Genomic DNA, 14,332 nt, shown 5'->3' on the forward strand with positions numbered 1-14,332 from the left:
CTCCCATCTCCTCCCTCTCCTCCCCTCCCCTCCTCCCCCTCCTCCCTCTCTCTTCTTCCCTCTCCCCTCCCCTCCCCTCCCATCTCATCCCCCTCCCCTCCCATCTCCTGCCCCTCCCTCCCCTCCCTCCCCTCCCATCTCCTCCCTCTCCTCCCCTCCCCTCCTCCCCCTCCTCCCTCTCTCTTCTTCCCTCTCCCCTCCCATCCTCCCCCTCCCTCCCCTCCCCTCCTCCCCCTCCTCCCTCTCTCTTCTTCCCTCTCCCCTCCCCTCCCCTCTCCACCCTCTCCCCTCCCCTCCCCTCCCATCTCATCCTCCTCCCCCCTCCCATCTCCTGCCCCTCCCTCCCCTCCCATCTCCTCCCTCTCCTCCCCTCCCCTCCTCCCCCTCCTCCCTCTCTCTTCTTCCCTCCCCACCTTCCCCCCCCCTCCTCCCCCTCCCCCTCCCCGTCCCCGTCCCCAGAGCTCCCCGCCCGAGGGCCCAGCACCAGCGCAGCCACTCGGGGCCCAGCGGCACCAGCTTTATTTGCACGAGGAGCGGGTTGGGGCGGGGCGGGGCGGGGCGGGGCGGGGCGGGGCGACGCTACACGATGGCGAACTGGCAGATGTAGGGCAGCCTGTCGCGGCAGCGCTTGTCGAACCACTTGCCGTTGGCGGCGCCGGCCAGGGCGGCGCAGTTCTCGGCCTTGCCGCCGTCGGGCTGCGCCGTGATCTCCGTCTCCCAGTTCTTGTAGGCGATGTGGCCGCCGGTCATGTCCACCCAGGCGCCCTCGGCCGCCATGTCGTTGAGGCCCAGCCACGTCTCGGCCTCGGCGCCCGCGCTCTGGCGCAGGTAGTCGTGGAGCGCGTCGTTCTCGGAGCCCGACTGCGGGGTGCCCAGGGTGCCCCCGCGCGAGATGCAGTCCTCGCTCGCCTCGTGGAAGGTCTTGGGCTGCGTGAAGGCCAGGAAGCATTTCCTGTGCACCTTGGTGCCCTTCAGGCAGACTGCGGGGGGGGGGGGGACGGCCGTCACGCGGGGTCCGGGGGGACCCCCACCCCAGGCCCCCGACGGCCCCTGCCCGCACCCAGCCTTGGGCTGCGATGGACGCCGAGGCACAGCCCAGATCCCCCGGCCCCTCGGCCCATCGGCTGCGCAGGCCGTACAGGTGCAGCTGCAAGCTCGAGGCCACGCCCCTCCCGGTGCAGCAGGCCAGGCCGTGCAGGTGCAGGTGCAGCCGCAAGCTCGAGGCCACGCCCCTCCCGGTGCAGCAGGCCAGGCCGTGCAGGTGCAGGTGCAGCCGCAAGCTCGAGGCCACGCCCCTCCCGGTGCAGCAGGCCAGGCCGTGCAGGTGCAGGTGCAGCTGCAAGCTCGAGGCCACGCCCCTCCCGGTGCAGCGGGCCAGGCCGTGCAGGTGCAGGTGCAGCCGCAAACTCAAGGCCACGCCCCTCCCCGCGCGGCATCCAGGGCCTGGGGGATGTGGCAGCGTAGAGACAGGTCATCCCTGCCTGAGGCAGGGCAATGCTGAAGGGCCCTGCCAGCTCGGGAGGCCCTGAGCGTGTCCAGAGAATCAGCAGCCCTGTGGGGTGGGGGTGGGGAAACTGCCAGACGCCATGGACTCTGTGAGGGGAAATCCCCACCACATCACCTCACTTCAAGGGGCTCTGCCCAAGCACAAAGCTTAGACGGGAGAGACACCTTCCAGCGTGCCCTGCAATCTCCCCCCAACCTTCCTCTCTGCAGAGGAGACTGACACCCAGAATGGCACTGTGCTTCTGAAAAACATTCCCTTTGTGGCAGGTACTGCTGGTTGACTCAGTCAACATCCGTTCTCAACCCCCTTCTCTCAAGCCCCTTGTCTGCCTCCACTACAGAGGCTGGGTAAGCTTCATTTTTGCATCCAAGCTACAGGTGGTCATATGATAGAGCCGTGATCAATAAGGTGGAAATGGAAGACTTTCACTCGCCTGATGATTGGCCGGGCCACCTTTTCTCCTACCTCTTGCTCTGCATGCACTCATGATGTCTGGAGCCAGGGCAGCCACCTTGGGACCATGAGGCAAGGCTTCTGAACAAAAACTTAACAGCTACCCTCTTTCAGACTCACTTTTTGTTTAAGCTCCTGTTAGGTGTTCTATTTACTTGAAGCAAAAACATGGTGGACGCTTCCCCTCTAGAGCCCCTTCACCCTACCTGCTGTATTAAGCAGGTTGTACAAAATCATGTGTTTGTCCTCCCTTCAACAAAAATTTCCCGAGTGTTGATATGCGGTAGGCGAGGTGGTGGGAGAGAAGGCAATCAAATGTGGCCCCCGTGTTCCTGGGCTTATCACCTAGCAGGGGAGGCAGACATACATCACCAAAGGAATCTATCGTTACAAACTGCAATAAATATGATGAAGGAAAGAACATCATTTTGCGAGAGTTATAACTGAGGAGCCTGATTGAGACAAGGAAGTCCTGAGACAGGAGCATCTGGGTGGCTCAGCGGTTGAGCCTTTGGCTCAGGGCATGACCCTGGGGTCCCAGGATCGAGTCCCGCATCGGGCTCCCTGCAGGGAGCCTTCCTCTTCCTCTGCCTGTGTCTGTCTCTCATGAATAATAAACAAAATATTTTTTTTAATTCTAAAAAAAGTCTTGAGACAGTGATGATGCTAGAGGTGTGCATATTAGATGGATCTTGGGGGAGCCATTCAGGCTGCCAGAACAGCAGGTACAAAGGCCCTGTGGTAGAGGGGACAGAGTATGGCATGTTAGAGGGAGAGAAGGATGGCCAGTGTGCCTGGTGAAAGAAAGACCTGGGTGGGAAGAAGCGGGTGCAGACTGCCCAGTGAGAAGGATCTGGAGGTCGAGGGAGGGCCCAAAGGTCAGGATATGCTGTCAGAGAAGCAACAGCTGAGAGGATGGCTGTGAGCACAGGGAGATTTATAGATTGCCCAGGAAGGGGCCCAGGCGGGTCCCAGGAAGATAACTGGAGAGGAAGCATCGACAGAGCTAAGAGCAAGACTCTGCCCTTCGGGCTGTTAGCAAGAGACTCAGCTTCCTGGTGGAAAATGGAGGTGGGGTTATAGCAATAAGCCCACTGCATGGGTTTTCTGGGAAGAAAATTAAAAGTTAATATACATAAAGCCCTTGGAGCAGTGCCAGGCTCACGTGTGTTATCTTTTTTTTTTTTTTTTTTTTGAGTGTTATCTATTATTGTCAGTCTGTATTCTCTGTGTTCCCCGGGGCAGAGGAGTGGGCGAGTCTGAGACCCTATGGTGGAGAGAGAGAGGTTAGGTGGCCCTGGAGGAGACCCGACCTTGCCCCCAGGCTCTGCAGCTGTGTGACCATGTCCATCTTTGCTTATCCGATTAGTGCAGGGCCGGGAAGACCGAAACCAACCTCTCCTCACACCCAGCATGCACCCGCTGCTCCCGCTCAGATCCTAATCTGCACTAACCAGCCGGGTGAGCGTGGGCAAGGAACAGGACCGCTCTGTGCCTCAGTTTCCCCATTTAAAGTAAGTATGAGAAGCCCTGCCTCGGCATAATTAGGATGATTAAGAGTAACAGCATCCACAAATTTGCTGACACACAGGGGAGCGAAGCTAACGTGCCCCTTAGGGCTGCGGGGGCTGGCGGAGTGGAGGGTCCTGTGGGAGCTCATTAGGAAGGCTGCTGCCCCTGTTCCAGGCTGCTCCTGGGGCCATGCTTCCGGTAGGCGCTAATGCAGCCTTGTGGGAGAGTCTCTGTCCTTTGAGAACATTCCCAGTTGCACACACATCAGGGGATCTGGCGGAGAGGAAGCAGGCTGAGGAGGGGGCTCCCTGAACCCAGAATCTGGGCCTACAGGGCTGGCCCGACAGCCAGGGCCCTGGTACTGACTGGAAGCTGCAAACACACTCACTGCGGCTGCCCTGGCCCAAGCCCTACTCTGGTGCACTGCCGTCCGCACTCACCTGTCTGCAGGGCCTGCTGCTCCTTCAGCAGAGCCACCTCCTGGGCCAGGCTGTCCACCTGGCTCTTGAGCTCCTCAAACATCTTGGGGATCACAGCATCTAGGACAGAGACAATCTCAAACACGTGAAGAAGGCAGTAGGGATGGGGCAGGGCAAGGACGGGGTAGGATAAACCCGCCCTCCATCAACCACCCAAGGGGACAAGGGAAAGGATACCCCTAGACCTTGCTATCTTGGTCTACTTTCTCTCTGTCCCTGCTGGTGACAGTCTAAGTAACTGCTTGTGATTTTCCATCTGCTGAGAAACGTATCCTTCACTTGGTCTTACTCAAGTGAAACCCATCCACGTGTTTAGAAGAACTGCTGGGGGTCGGATGGGGTTGGGGTTGGAAGGGGCCGGGAGTGCCCCGCCCCCCCAACCACCCTCCCAGCTCCAGGGGAGAGCAAAGCATAGGAAGCAGAGCCAGATGCCCTTGAGACCTGCCAAGTTCACCTCCCTAGGCTAGAGCAACAGAGCATGGACAGGATGGGCAGGCGCTCCAGCCCAGGGCTGAGTGTGACACCACAGGTGCCCGCATGCTTGGGCTCTGAGGTCACAAGGATGTGAGTGACCCGGGGCAAGTTGCTCCGCCTCCCTGAAGTCAGTTTCCTCATCTGTGAAATGGGTTGATAAGAGCCCCACCTCAGGGGCACCTGGGTGACTCAGTAGTTGAACGGCCGCCTTCAGCTCAGGTCGTGATCCTGGAGCCCCGAGATGGAGTCCCACATCGGGCTCCCTGTGGGGAGCCTGCTTCTCCCTCTGCCTGTGTCTCTTGTCTCTCTCTGTGTCTCTCATTAATAAATAAATTAATAAATTAATTTAATTAAATACAAAGAGCCCCACCTGAGAGGACTCTGAAGAAGAGAGAGGTCAAGCGTGTGAACAGTGCTTGGCTCACAGTCAACCCATGTGACCCGTGTAATGCACCCCTCCTGTAGCACCACTTCACAAGCAGGAAACCGAAGCCAGGATGAAGCGAGTGGCCGAGGATGGCAGAGCCGGCCGCCCAGCAGGCCTGTTCCGAAGCCAGGGGCACGTGGCGCCAGGTCTGATCCTCCCCAGGCTTGGGACGGCTCGGGAGCACGTTCCTAACGTGAGCCATCCTGAGCATTGAGGCCTGTTGGGAGCTGGTTATGCGGGAGCCAGCAGGGGCAGGGGGGGGGTGTCTCTCTGTGTGTGCAGGCTGAGGGCTCTGTGGGTGGACCCCAATCTTACTGAAACCCCAAGGGCTTCAGGAAAGGCTGCGTGGGGTAGAGGGCAGGGAAGCGCTTCCATGGACCATTTAGCTGTGCCTGTGTAAAGTCCAAGGTCATGAGCAATGAGGGCAGAGCCTTTGTCCACTCATAAGATGCTTTTGCAAGGAAATCTCAAGAAACAAATGCGAGCAAGAAACGTGTATATGCAGAAATTAGTGATGTAACTTATCAAATATGAGGGAAATAACACCTGGATAAGCAAAAAAAAAAAAAAAAAAAAAGTGGTAGGGGGAGGAGGGTTTAGGACTGGCAAACTAGCCTGGCAAGGTTACGTGTGCCTCATGTGCTGGGCCTCTGCCTTTGCAAGCTCGTGGCAGCTCTGTGCCCAGTCATGTGATGCTCCGGCACAGGGTGCCAGGTGAGGTTGTGCAAGTTGCCTACGGCACAAAGGTACTCAGCAGAGGGGACGAGTGTGGGCTCATGTCTAGTCCCTAAGCTTTGCCCTGGCTATGCTGAGACAGATCAGAGAAAGGGGTGCCCTTCTACAATTTGGCAACTCAGAGGGGTGCCTTCGTAATTTGCACCGAGGTACCCACGTGTGCAAGGGGCCCTCTGGGGACTGGTCAAGGAGGAAGGCACCAACAGTGCTCCACCCGAGTGTAGGAGTAGGGAATGTCTCTGCAGCTCTGGGCAAGGAGTCAGGAGGCTCTGTGCTACCCCTCTCTGTTTCGGAGCCTCAGATTCCTGATGCATGTTATTGAAAGACTTCCAGGTCTCCCTGTTCTGAGGGCCTGTGACCTCCTGTGAGGCCATCCTGCCCACCTGCGCTGCCCTGGCAGGTGAGGCCACATGGCCACTAGAGCTCCAGCCACCTGCGCCTCCCCCACATGCCTCGCCTCCTGCTGACCCCTATGTAGCCGGCCAGAGTTACACCTCCCACCATGAGCAGATGAGCTCCCAGAAGCACCCAGGGCTGTCCCCTGACCCGGAGGCCAAGGTGGGGGCTTTGCACACAGCCTCACCCTCAGGCACCAAGCAGCCCCAATGGATAGCCTCTCTTCTGGACTCCCTCCCCTTGTGTGCTCTGGGTCTACACTCTGATTAGTCCTAAGAATCTCAATCCTGGCGGGTCCTTGGAGTCACTGGAGATGTGTGGAAGAGGCAGATGCTGCCCGGGCCCCTAACCCCAGATCCAGCCTTTCCAGAAGGACCAGCCTTCTGGATTGTGATGTACTCCTGAGAGTGCCCGAGTGAGAACCATCGAGGTTCTCCGGCCGATTTGCACCTTAAGGGCACGGTGGTGTCCCTTTGCTAGGCTGCTCAGCGCATATATCGGCCCTTTTGCAGGGAAGCAGTCTAGAAGCATCTGTTGTGTATGTGGACAGTGGGTGGAAGGAAGAAAACCCAGGGCAAGTCAGAGAACACTGAAGTGGGCTCCAGCGAAAGGTCAGGGCTGGACAGAAGGCTCCACCGGCATTGTCAGCTGTTCTGCAGGCCTCAGGGCCCAGGGTCTCCAGGGGCCACCTCCACGGAGAGCGCCTGGGGCCAAGTTCCAGCGTGACAGCTGCAGAGGGCCAAGCCACCATCTGGTCTGACCTCTTTTTTTCACATGCTTTAATAAATGATTTGAATGATTAAATAAATCTCTGGTACTTGAGAAATTAGCAACTATTTTCCACATTTAAAAATTCTAGGGGCGCCTGGGTGGCTCAGTCAGGCGTCTGCCTTTGGCTCAGGTCATGATCCTGGGGTCCTGGGATTGAGCCTTGCGTTGGGCTCCCTGCTCAGGGGGGAGTCTGCTTCTCCCTCTCCCTCTGCCTGCCACTCCCCTTGCTTGTTCTTTCTCTCTGACAAATAAATAAAATCTTTTTTTAAAAAAATCCTATAATTTGCCTTTGGAATTGTGCCTCCCCTACAAAGAACCTCCCTAGGTGGCAATTTTAGCGAATACTTGTGGACACAATTGTGCGTGATATTGACTCTTTTTAATGAAAATTTTATAGAAGGTAACATCTGCATACAACTTTTTAGAAACCCAAACAGGGGATCCCTGGGTGGTGCAGCGGTTTGGCGCCTGCCTTTGGCCCAGGGCGTGATCCTGGAGACCCAGGATCGAATCCCACGTCAGGCTCCCAGTGCATGGGGCCTGCTTCTCCCTCTGCCTGTGTCTCTGCCCCTCTCTCTCTCTTTGTGTGACTATCATAAATAAATAAAAAAAAAAAAGAAAGAAACCCAAACAGTTCAAAACATTAGTCTTCTTTCCGACGGAGATTGCCTTCAGCTCCCCAGTTTTTCTTCCCAGAGGTTGTCACTGTCACTCTTATGGATCCTTCCAGAAAAAATATCTATGAATATACAAGCAAATGCGTATTTGTATATAAGCCCACTTTTCAAAGTAAGTGTGGCATCGGCATGGTGTCCATTCTGTTTTGGATTTTCTGTCGTTAACTTTATAAACTGAATCTTGGAGGTCATCATCTGTCAACGCCGCAGCTGCTCTGTTCTTTGTCACAGCCCTGGGGGTCTCTGCTGTCCTGAGGCACCTTCCCACACTCCACTAGTCCATGGCCTACAGGCAGCTGTCTGTTTACAGAGGAGGCTCAGAGAGGGGCCTGAGGGCGGCCCACGCCCCCTTGCCCTGCCTTTTCCAGGCTCTTGGCTCTGGCCACCCTTTTCTCTGCCTAAATCCACATTCTCATCCCCTGGAACTCTCTCTCGGAGCCTCGGAGCCCTTTGGGGGTGACAGCCCGGTTCATCGCCATGGCATTTCGCTCATGTTGTCTCAACACACCCTGGGGTGACCTCACCCCAGGCAGGGCTCCAAGGGCAGGCTCTGCAGCAGCCAAGGCAACCCAAGGACACCCCAAACCCAGAGGCAACAGAGAGAGTGCAAACCCACTTCTGGCATCCTGGTTTCGGGTTCCCCCATTTCTGTTTTCTCAAGGTGGTGTGATACGCTGTCACACAGAGAATTAACTGGGTCCCTTCTTCCCCTGTGCACTGGGGATATCGCAAGTGCCAGGCACCACGTTGGGCACTTGCATGTTTTGTAGCATTAAATCCTAACCAGAAGCTTTTCAGCAAATGCCACTATCCCCATTTTATAATGGAGTAACCCCAAGCTTGGAGGTTACAAAGCAGAGCCCCTTGGCACTGCCAAACCCAAGGTTTCATTTCTTTAACATATTTGGGGGGTGAAGATGGGGGGAGTGGGTGTGGGCTTAGATGATCTGGAAAGTTCTTTCCCACTCCGAGAATCAGTGATCCTTACAATTCTCACAACCGCGCCTGGTACCGGAGAACTCTCCCAGGCTTTGGGGGAACTTCCCTGAAGTTCCCTGGACTTATCAAGAAGGAAAATGAAGGGAAGGAGCATCAGGAGCAGTGAAGGACAGGCTGACCAGCTCCCTGGAAGATGGGGAGGAGCCCTGTCCCCCTCCTTACCTTTCTTGGCATTTACAGCCTTCTTGACCTTGGGGGTGGACTCCTGGGCCGTGACCTGGGTCAGGAGGGAGAAGAGGCAGAGGAGCAGGTAGGTGCCCCAAAGCTCCATGCTGGTGCACTGGCTGGGGCTGCTGCCTGCTTCGGCCTGGATCGGAGAGCAGTGGCAGCTGAGGCCCGGCCTGCTCGTCTTAAGGCAACAGCCACAGGGTCCTCTGTCCAGGAAACCCTCCCAGACTCGTCTGCGGGCCTGCCAACAAAAGCCTGCAAAGGAGGAAGGCCTGGGAGCGCCTCACTGCCCGGGGAACACCCACCCAGCGTCCTGGCCCTGCCTTCTAATACAGAATCATTGTTTTTTATAGAATTCTGAAAAACACGATGGTTGTCAGAGCTCACATCTGTTGAGCAGTTAGGGTGGGCAGGTGCAGGGGCATGCCCTTCCCTGGCATTAGCTCCCGGAGGCCTCACGCCAGCAACAGGAGGGAAGCTGCTGTCATCTCCTCATTTTACATTTGAGGAAACTGAGGCTCATAGAGGCTAAGGAACTGGCCCCAGCTCCCCAGGGGCAGCACTGGTATCCGAACTCAAGTGGGGTGACTCCAAAACAGGTACACTCCGAGGCCTCTTGACAGTGTGACCTGGGGCTCACTGCCTGATTTTGTAGAATGTTTATTATGATTATTCTGTGGTTCTGTCTCGATACACTTGGTGCATCTTTGGTTAAAAATACCAGGGAATCCTCTCCTTGCTTCATGTTCTGCTTCTCGAGCAACCTATCCTGAAGCAAAGGTGACTACAGTGGGAGAGGTGGGAGCCACGGTGCCCCAGAATGCTATCGAAGGTGGAGCAGGGAGCAAATACTGTCCTGGCCCAGCAGGGTGGAGGGAGGCAGAGGCTCTGCACGGAGCGTGGGAGTCCAAGCGAGGAGAGAGAGATCCTGCATGGGAGGTGGGGGGTGGCAGGGATGAGGGGTAGGTTGCATACAGGGCACCACCCATCAAGCAGATCTGCTCCAGACAATGGGAGCCAGGCTACTCCTCATCAGAGAAGGGAGGTACAAACATGGAGAGAGAGAAAACTAGAATGAATCACGTGGTGTAGGATTAAAATTAGAGCCATCGGTGTGCAACTGTGGGCTTGAACATATAAAGATGAACCTCTAAATTTAGATGGAAACGTGCACGCCTGTTCCCTAGCTGTCACTGGAACGACCATGGAGCAACCCCTCCAGGGCCCCCAGCTGCCCTAGGGTCCAAGGACTGACTGGCTTCTCAATCCAGCTTCCCACTAAAAGGAACCAGAGCACCTGGGAGGGAGACGTGCCTGATTCGAGGGCTGGGGCAGGAAAGTCGAAAAGGAGCCCAGAACAAGTTGTTTTGCCAGAAAGCAGGAGAGTGCTTAAGGGATGATGGGAACACGCGGTAACTGCACACAGGGGCGAGCTGGGGGAGCGTCCAGGGCCCAAAGGTCAGCAAGGTCGTGAAAGCGACAATGACAACAATGACGTGGGCACCCTGGAGCACACCCACAGGTAAGCACGTGGATGCTCCGATAATCAGAGGAGGAACGGGATCTTTTCCGAGCCTCGTGTTACCTGCCCACGAGACATGTGTCCCTTACAAAGGGAAGAGTGACCTGCAGGGAAGAAGCTGGGCAGACGCTGCTTAATCAGTCAAGTGGCCCAAGTAAGCATCACGGATCGAGGCGCAGGTGGAAGGCGCGCGGGCCCCCTGGACTCCTGGAGGGAACGCAGCACCACGTCTGTCTGTCGGTCCAGAGATTCCTGCCAAAGAAACGCGGCGGGGGCCCGACTGAGGGCCTTCTACAAAACGACGGCCCCGGGTTCCTCAAAACTGGCCGGACTGGGACGGAGGGGACTGCGTCAGACTGAAGGAGACAAAGGCACAGAGCGGCAAACACGGCCTGCGATTCTGGACAGCCCCGAACAGAGAAACCCATGGGTCCAAGGAGCTCTTGGCCGTGAGGCGACCCTGCCGCTGTCTCGGTGGGGACGGCGTGGTGCTGTGACCTCGGGGGGAGCCGCCTGGCCTGGAGGAGCCGCACGCTGAGGCCTGGCGCAGACACCCTAACTCCCCGGGGCTTCAGGGGACAAGCGCTCCGTACACCGGAATTGCCAATTTCCTGTGAGCTGAAGATTGTTCGCGAAGAGAATACAGCATTGTGTGACTGGGCTTTTCTTCCAAGGGAGCCTGCCATCAGATTGGTAGGGAGGGATCCTCTGCGGCCAGGGATCCGGCTGGCGGCCTGGGGCACTGCGGGGTGGCGAGTGCCCTTAGTGCCAGGGGGCTCCGCCTCTCCATCCTCCGAGCACCGGGCTTTAGGGGGCAGCTGGGCCCCTGTCTCCGTGACGCAGCTGGGGGCCGAAGGGCACATTCTTAACGGGGAGCCTTGCTTCCTGGAGCTCGGGGTGGGTAGCACATGGCAAGAAAGGACTTGCGGTTCTCTCTCTCTCTCTTTTTAAAGATTGTATTTGTTTATTCATGAGAGACGCAGAGAGAGGCGGAGACACAGGCAGAGGGAGAAGCAGGCTCCCCAGAGGAACCGGATAACGGCGCTGACGCCCTGCTCTGGGTGGTCAGTGGTCGTGCAGGAGCCACGCACGAGCCATGCTGCGCCGGGATGTGCCTGGACCTGTTAGCGTCCCATCAGCCCCTCACCCGCTCCACAGTGTGCCTGGATCCCGGGGGGTTCAACAGGAGGGGACCACTGTGCCATCAGGTCTGCAGTGGGGTCTCACAGGACACCTAATGCAGTGGGCAGGGGCAGGAAGGAAGGCGGCCCCCAGCTGAGGAAGGGCCTCAGAGGGGAGGGGAGGGGGGTAGGGGAGGGAAGGGGAGGGGAGGAGAGGAATGTGGACCGGGCTTCTGGCGCTTCTGGTGGAGGAAACACTGCACATTCTCAATCCTGAACACTAGCGGGAGGGGTGTGGGCGGGGTGGAGGTGGGAAAGCAAGCAAGCTGGAGATGTCGACAGGGCAGGTCTAGAAGCCTAAAAACACTCTGGACCCAGATTGAGGGAATTGATGCCAAAAAAATAAACCAAGCTAGGAGGGCTGTGATCAGACCCTACTATGGGGAGAGTGTTGGGGCTGGACCAGGGGGCCCCAGGAGGTAGCAGGGACACATGAGGCCTCTGTCCCCCATTGGCTCCCAAGCAAGGCGGGATCACACTTTCATTGGGAGAGTGCGCCTCTTTCCTACTTAACCTGACAAGTAAACTCTCTGTTCTCCAGGAAGGCGGCTTTTGTAGAGAGCTTTCTAGTAACTAGTGAGCAAATATCTTGCAGCTTTTCACAGGTGTGTATGTGCATGTGTGCATGCGTGTCTACATGTGTGCATGTGTGTGTGCACTACACAGAGCTCCTCTACAAGTGATTAAGAGTCACCTCACTGTTACAATGACTTCTAAAACCAGGGCAGGGGGGATGTCTTTTTGGCTTGAGGCTTCCTCAGGTTTAGGCTTGGCACCCAAGGAGGGTCTATACGGCCTGGGTGATATACCGACAGCCCCGAGAGAAAAGTTCATCACACACTTTTTTTTAAAGATTTTATTTATTTATTTATTCATGAGAGACACAGAGAGAGGCAGAGACAAAGGCAGAGGGAGAAGCAGGCTCCATGCAAGGAGCCCAATGTGGGTCTCCATCCCGGGACCCCAGAATAATGCCCTGGGCCGAAGGCAGATGCGAAACCGCCAAGCCACCCGGGTGTCCCAACACACACCATCACACACTTTAAACCTGTACCTATCAGTGGGCCTGTAGCACACTCAGGATGATGTTTTAAAGGGGAGTCCTGTCTTATGAATAGCATTTGCCCTGAATCCTATTGTCTGTGTTAAAAGTGCAATTTCATTAAACTTTTTTTTTTTTTTTTTTTTTTTAAGATTCTATTTACTTATTCATGAGAGACACACAGAGAGGCAGAGACATAGGCAGAGGGAGAAGCAAGCTCCCTGCGGGAAGCCCAATATGGGACTCGATCCCCAGACCCAGGATCACCTGAGCCAAAGGCAGATGTTCAACTGCTGAGCCATCTAGGCATCCCTAAAGGTAAATATTTAAAATATATCACTATTTTGGGGGCCCCTGGGTGGCTCAGTTGGATGGACATCCAACTCTTGGTTTCAGCTCAGGTCATGATCTCAGGGTTGTGAGACAGAGCTCCCTGTTGAGTTGGGCTGTATGTTCAGCAGGGAATCAGCTTGAGATTCTCTCTTCCTCTGCCCCTCCACCACACCCCCTCACATTCTCCCTCCCTCCCCCACCCCTCTCTCTCTCTCTCAAATAAATAAATAAATAAATAAATAAATAAATAAATAAATAAATCTTTAAGTCTCTAAAACATATCACTATTTTTATAACCCTATTTTGGCATTTCCTCATTTTTAATTGCTGAAAAAATGCAAGTGGCTCACTGTCTCTCGACCTCTGTGTCAAAAAGCAGGTTGGAAGCTGCAGTCTGGTATAACCGTCCCTCAACGTGGGATGCCCCTTTCTTTCCATTCACCCTCTCAGGTGTCCCCCTCCCAGAACCAGCAGCTCCCCACTCTGCAAAGGAGCGGACTTATCGCAAAGATCCCCCGCAGGGAGGCAGGGGGCAGTCCTGGAAGAGGCCAGCAAACATCTGACATTGGCCACTGTGACCTCTCTGTGTGCCTTTCTCCTTTTTCTCCCACATTCCTCTACAATATGGTTCCCGGACCTTTTTTAACCTTCTGGAAAATCACCTTTAGACAGAATTCTGCTTGTTAAAGTCCTCATTGTGGCAAAGCTCTGGAACAAAACATGTCCTCAAGGGGCTTGCCTGTAGTCGGAATGCTCACTCTTCAAAAAGACAGATTCACGGGCTCTTTGTAACAACCATGTCAATGTTGAGCTCACAGCCATTAAGTATCGGGCTCCCCTTCATCCACCACCCACCGTCCCTGGCCAGGCGAGGGCCCCCACTGTGGCCACCTGTGGTGCACCCACTGACAGCCCTGGTGGAGTCTACGGTTTCCTCCTCTCAGGAGGATCCCCTCTGCTGGTCTTGGTCCTGAGGCCTCAGTCAGTGGGAAGAGAGCAATTCGGAGGTGGTTTCAGCCAGGAGAGGGGTGCCCCCCCAACACATCGCCCTCAGGGTCCAGTCTTTTTGTCAATTTCCCTGCTCAAAGATTGATCTTGATAACAAAGCCCGGAGGCTGAAAAATCAGAAGAGAGCTCTAAAAAGAACATTTCAGGGGCACCTGGGTGGCTGAGCGTCTGCCTTCGGCTCAGGTCGTGATCCCAGGGTCCTGGGATCGAGTCCCGCATCGGGCTCCCTGCATGGAGCCTGCTTCTCCCTCTGCCTGTGTCTCTGCCTCTCTCTGTGTGTCTCTCATGAATAAATAAAAATATTTTTAAAAAATAAAAGGCACATTTCAGCTTTTAAGTTTTGTTTTTTTCTATCTCCAAGGCTGTTGGAAGTCTGAGTTATATAAAACAATCTCTGGCCACCCCACCCATGTCAGCCCAAACAACATGCAAACTTCTGGCTCAACGAGGAGCCATCCCCCACCCCTGCCCCTCACCCTGCACAGCTGTTTCCTTTTAGTTCTGCTGTTCCGTGTCAACAGAAATGTGGCCTGCCTGTGGAGGCAGAGAACTTTCCACACTCTCTCCAAAGGTAAGAGCATCCAGGGTACACATCTCCAAAAATATGGCAAAGGCAGTCTCAGACCCTTAATCAGAGCCAAAGCCAAA

General features: G+C 55.8%; 1 protein-coding gene across 1 annotated transcript; it reads right to left on the reverse strand.

Moving 5' to 3' along the window:
• Nucleotides 1-496: 496 nt before the first annotated feature.
• Nucleotides 497-8,932, reverse strand: CLEC3B (C-type lectin domain family 3 member B). The gene is made up of 3 exons (XM_025458236.3): nucleotides 8,593-8,932; nucleotides 3,913-4,011; nucleotides 497-980 (listed from the first exon to the last, which is right to left on the reverse strand). The coding sequence occupies exons 1-3, from the start codon at nucleotides 8,699-8,701 to the stop codon at nucleotides 580-582; spliced, it is 609 nt and encodes a 202-aa protein (XP_025314021.1). The 5' UTR covers nucleotides 8,702-8,932; the 3' UTR covers nucleotides 497-579.
• Between the last annotated feature and the right edge of the window lie 5,400 nt (nucleotides 8,933-14,332).

This window comes from Canis lupus, chromosome 20 (assembly GCF_003254725.2).
Source record: "Canis lupus dingo isolate Sandy chromosome 20, ASM325472v2, whole genome shotgun sequence".
In the NCBI taxonomy this organism is placed as follows: Eukaryota; Metazoa; Chordata; class Mammalia; order Carnivora; family Canidae; genus Canis; species Canis lupus.